This window comes from Kryptolebias marmoratus, linkage group LG7, assembly GCF_001649575.2.
Source record: "Kryptolebias marmoratus isolate JLee-2015 linkage group LG7, ASM164957v2, whole genome shotgun sequence".
NCBI lineage: Eukaryota > Metazoa > Chordata > Actinopteri > Cyprinodontiformes > Rivulidae > Kryptolebias > Kryptolebias marmoratus.
Genome location: NC_051436.1, coordinates 23,551,991 through 23,557,280, shown reverse-complemented (window position 1 = coordinate 23,557,280; position 5,290 = coordinate 23,551,991). Strand labels below are relative to the sequence as shown.

The 5,290-nt window shown below is 38.9% G+C and overlaps 1 protein-coding gene across 1 annotated transcript in view; it reads right to left on the bottom strand.

Moving 5' to 3' along the window:
• The window catches only part of col4a6 (collagen, type IV, alpha 6), a 254,724-nt gene that overhangs the window by 113,798 nt on the left and 135,636 nt on the right, over positions 1 to 5,290 (bottom strand). Inside the window, exons 4-5 of the mRNA XM_037976748.1 lie at positions 4,452 to 4,586; positions 2,839 to 2,883 (exon numbers count right to left, since the gene is read on the bottom strand). Coding sequence (XP_037832676.1) covers positions 2,839 to 2,883; positions 4,452 to 4,586 — 180 coding nt within the window. The remainder of the gene's footprint in view (positions 1 to 2,838; positions 2,884 to 4,451; positions 4,587 to 5,290) is intronic.

Sequence of the window (5,290 nt, the reverse complement as noted above, 5' to 3'; positions counted from 1 at the left end):
GGAACAACATCAGACATCTCAGTCCAGAAATGTGCAGTTCTAGGCACAGCCAAGATACTGCGCAGAACCCTCAAGCTCCCAGGCCTCTGGTAGAGGACCCGAGCTCAGAGGATGAAACAAAGACCACCCGCGGAGGGTGAGAAGGGAATTTTATCACCAAAATGAACCAAAATGAACAAAAGATGCTTGAGAAATTAATGTAACTAGTTCTTTAATAAATGAACTACAAAAATGTTCTAATAAAGCAGTGAAATCAAAAAGTATAAAAGTGAGCGGCACTGGTAATAAAAGTTTTGAAATCCAGAAATGTTACCTTGGGTCACACACTAAAGCTACACTGTTAAACTGTGTTCTAGTACCACCTAGTGTCTATCTGTGCACGTTCCTGAGCAAGTTTACAGGCTTTACACATACCTTTAAGTGCAATGTTTGTTTTTGGAATGCGCAATATCATAGAGCTTAAATCTAATGTTGCATCCATCACCTCATTAAAGTCTCCTGCTGCAATAATAGGATAGTTTCCTAAATCAATTAGTTTCTTCTCCAGCTGTCCAAAAAAGGAAGGATCATCAACATTAGTTGCATACACATTTGCCAAAATAATATTATATCTTTGGATCTCACATAGCATTAGAAACATCCTCCCTTCTTTGTCTTTACTATGCTTTAGGCATTTAAACTGCAGATGTCTATCATTGAGTATAGCCACAACTCTACTTTTGCTGTTGCCACAACTTGCACCCACAACACCCACCCAGTCTGCACCAAGTCTGTATGATTCCAGCAGGGAGAGATGTGTCTCCTGAATAAATACAATATGGCATTTTTTAGCTTTAATATATAACGATATTCTTCTTCTCTTTACAACAATATTTAGGCCTTTGACATTCAAGCTCATAAAACCCATAAAAAAGATTTATAAATAAATTAATAAATCATAAAAAGATTTATTAGTACTGAATGAGATCTTCAAAATGCATATGGAGCAAGTAATACAGTAAGGACACCCTCAATATTGGCATCAAACAAAACAACAACACACATATGCCCCAAGAAGGAAGAACAACCCCCCACCCACAAAGAACAACGGTCCAAATATATCTAACCGAACTGTATATTTGAACCTCCAGCCCTTACTCAGGTATGCGATCATACACTTAACCTACCCCACCCCAGAGCATGCACCCCCTCCACCCCACCCCTTAAACAGCTTGGGTGGAGAGCATGCAGTCAAGCAGAATAATATGCAGAAAAACTTTCTTAAGCTCACACCCATAAAATTCTAACAAGGAGACTGACAATTATAATACCACATATTCCTAAGAAAATCAGATTATCGAGTAAGGAGAAAACACAATTGTACATATGAATCAAATACCCATAACCTAATATAACTGCGAGGCTTATTGGAGCTCAAACCAAGCATACAAGAAAAAAATTGTTTATGTAACCTCACCCATAATGTCCTCGGTCATGTTCACGAGTCCAAAAGTGGATACAAACTGCAAACAAGAAGATCAGTTTCCTGCATTAACGTATCGGTATATATCCAATGTATTAAGCTTGCCCTCAATGTCCCCTAAGTGGGTTTGCACAGTCCAGATCGCAGCTGGTCAATCTATAGAGCGAATGTATGCCAGCGTCGTTCTTATGATCCTCAAAGCGCTCACAACCATTTGAAGTTATTACAATAAGCATGGCTGGATAGCTCACGGAAAAGCAAACACGTTTCTCATGCAACAGTTTCTTACATTGATCAAACTTTTTGTGCTTGTCATTGAGAAGCTTTGAGTAATCAGGAAATACCATAATCCGGTGCTCTCTCCAGATCACATTTCCCATTTCACGTGCTGCCATGGCGATGCATTCACAGTCTTGAAATCTCCCAAATCGAACAATGATAGTTATCGGACAGGTGGGCTGGTTGCCCTGACTTTGAAACAGTGGACCCAGTCTCTGTGTGTCCTCTCAATATTCAGTCCCTTGGAAAAGTCAATGTTGAAAAGTGTTGGTAGAGTTGCTTTCAGAAATGCCACCATGTCATTTCCTTCACAGGATTCAGCAAAACCCAAAGAACGCAAATTATTCCAATGCTCTCTATTTTCCATGTCATCGATCTTCTGCCTCAGTATTTTTACCTTGACGCTGGATGCCTCTTGTTTCTCTTGTGTGTCCTCTGAAAAACACAGGCAATCCTCCACTTCGGCAATCCGGCTAAGTGTCGGCAATTTTCCTCTCAATTGCATTTGTTGTATTTCGTATCTCTTCCAGTTTCTTGTCGTGGCTTTCAGACTTCTCCACAATAAGAGCTGAACGTTTAGCCAGTTTCTTTGCAACCTTGCTAGATACACCTGCAGCCGTCACATTTGTAGTTTCAGAGGGTGAGGGCCAGTTAGCTTGATCCTGAGCAAGATTAGCTGGGTTAGCAATAGCAGCCTTGCCACTTTTACTGCCTCCCCCAAGCACGCTGGGTTTGACTGAGTTTCTGGTCATCTTGGACATGTTGTCAATAGCGCAGAGGTATTATCCGATATATGACGCTGATTACTCAGCTCCTTGTGTAATTTATATGCAGAATAAGGTAAGAGGGGAGGCGCGGGATGCTCCTAGGCAGCCATCTTGTCGAGCGTGTCCTGTGATTCTTCACAGTTAGATAATTTAATAAGATTTAAAAGTTTCAAAAGTTTATTTGTTTTAAGACAGTCAAATAGAAAAAAAGACTACCAGCTCAAAATACTAAAAGGGAAACTTGAATAAAATCCAAACATATTGAACAAAAAACATAAAGAACATGTCCCATCAGATACAATTTGTTTAATGTGTTTCTCGTTTACTTACAGGAACTCCATCACTTCCTTTAAATCCTGGCACACCCATCGGTCCCTGCAAAAGTAAATCAATTCTCTGGATTAATAGATTATTAGTTTAAATAGCACTACCAAGTGGTCAAAAACTGTTACATTGACTGGACGAAGGTTTAGTTTGATAAATTTGTGTATTTGGCAATAATCTATACAGTATATATATATATATATATATATATATATATATATATATATATATATATATATATATATATATATATATATATATGTCTATATACATATAGCACTAAGGCACAACATTATAGCCACCTACATAATATAATAATGATTTTGTTACTGCCAAAACCTGACCTATCTGACTTTAAAAGAATTCTCAAAATGTCCTTTGCATTTAAAAACAAGAACAACTTAATTATGACTTGGAGCTTGTATGGCTCAAAACTGTTCTTTTAATAGATCTACAGATGCTTGGATGGGTTGAGATAGGGGGAGAATCGGCCAACACCCTGAACATGTTCAGAGTAGTGTGTTAGTTTAATGTGGCAGAGCAACTTACTCTGAAAAAGGATGCCAACAAAAGTAGCATTTTACTGCGGTGCAACTTTTGGGGACCAGTTGGAGACACAAAATTGCAAGAAAATATACAAATTTTCACTTGGAACCACACTGAATGACATATTTGTACAAACACCATATTTTGCATATGTAAAAAAAATACAGTTCTAAGACTAAAGAAATACAGAACCTATTCAGGATTCAAGATGGGTTCCAGACATATAGTCTTTGTGACTATTTTGAGAGAAAAATTGTTTTGTAAATTATATGAACATGTTCAAAATTCTTGCAACACAAGAATGATGCTCTGTGATTCACATAAGGAAATTGAAAATGCTTTCAAGACATTTTGGAGACTCACTTGCGAGTGCCTTTCACTTTGTCTCCAACAGGCAGCCCAGTGACACACTTACTAGCTTAAGGTACACTATTCCCATTAAATGGCACAAAGTAACCACACTGTTTTCAGATAGTAAGGATCAAAACAGTAGAATGATGAATGTCAAAACCCAAGGTTTCCCCATCCACCATTTGGCCGTTTTGTCATTGTACATCTTGCTGCTCTTTGTCTTTCTAACTGTTCCGTTGTCTTGTTCTGATGCTTATTGATTGGTTGTTGGGTAAGCCAATGGAGAGATCAGCTTCAGTACCCTGGGCAATCTGCACCTTCCTATAAACATATGGACCAGGTTTCACTTCACACACACATCAGCGAGCCTTCAGTGTTCAGCTGTCTTTTGTTGGACTGCTGTTTTTGTAGATGTAATCCACTGCATACCAGGAATACTTTACAAGACCAGTTTTCAGAGATGTTCTGCCCCAGTTGTCCAAACATCACAGTTTAGCCTTTATAAAAGAATTGCTAAGATGTTTTATAACTTCAACATACAACACTACAAATACTGACTGTTCACTTACTTGACAGGTGTCATTACAATTGGGACATCAATTTTTTTTGTGTCACCTGTCAGTAACTTCACATCATTGATTGTCAAATATTTCATTTTGAATATAAAAATTCACTTGTTCATTGTGGGAAAAAGACATCAACCATTATTCTATGTCACCCACTATGTCTCCTTTGGAACCAGATGGTCCTTTAAGTCCAAGGTGGCCCTTCTCTCCTTTAGGCCCTTGAGGCCCTGGGACCCCACGTGGCCCTTCTGGTCCACTTCCACCAATTGTACCAAGAGGCCCTGGAGAACCCTGAGGCAAAAGAGACAATATTGATAAGCTGTGAACCAAACACAACAATTTTGCTCCCTCCATTTTTTTTACTATCAGATAAAAATCTAAATATACAACATCTAACAGCACACAAAAAGTTTAATGACAGAGAAAAAGTTAAGTTTGAGAAATTAACATTCATAAATAGTATTCACTAAAATGTAAAAAAAAACAAAAACAAAGCATTCAACTAAAAGCAGCACTGAATTTAATTCAATTTAATTTATGTTTGTCTACTTTGGGTGTAAATCTAGTGATAAGGAGTGACCAGCTCTAATAATTTTGTAAATGTATTCCAATTTTTTTACCTACAACTTTTTAAAAAAGTATGTGATTATATGTGTAAATCTTTCAAGAAGACAAATATTTGCTATAAAATTTTTTAAAAAATAACTCCATCCATCCATCCATATTCTTCCGCTTATCCGGGGTCGGGTCGCGGGGGTAGCAGTCTAAGTAGGGAGACCCTGACTTCCCTCTCCCCAGCCACTCGGTCCAGCTCCTCCGGGGAAATCCCAAGGCGTTCCCAGGCCAGCCGAGAAACAGAGTCCCTCCAGACGCTCGAGCCACCTCAACTGGCTCCTCTCGACGTGGAGGAGCAGCGGCTCTACTCTGAGTCCCTCCCGGATGACCGAGCTTCTCACCCTATCTCTAAGGGAGAGCCCAGACACCCTGCGGAGGAA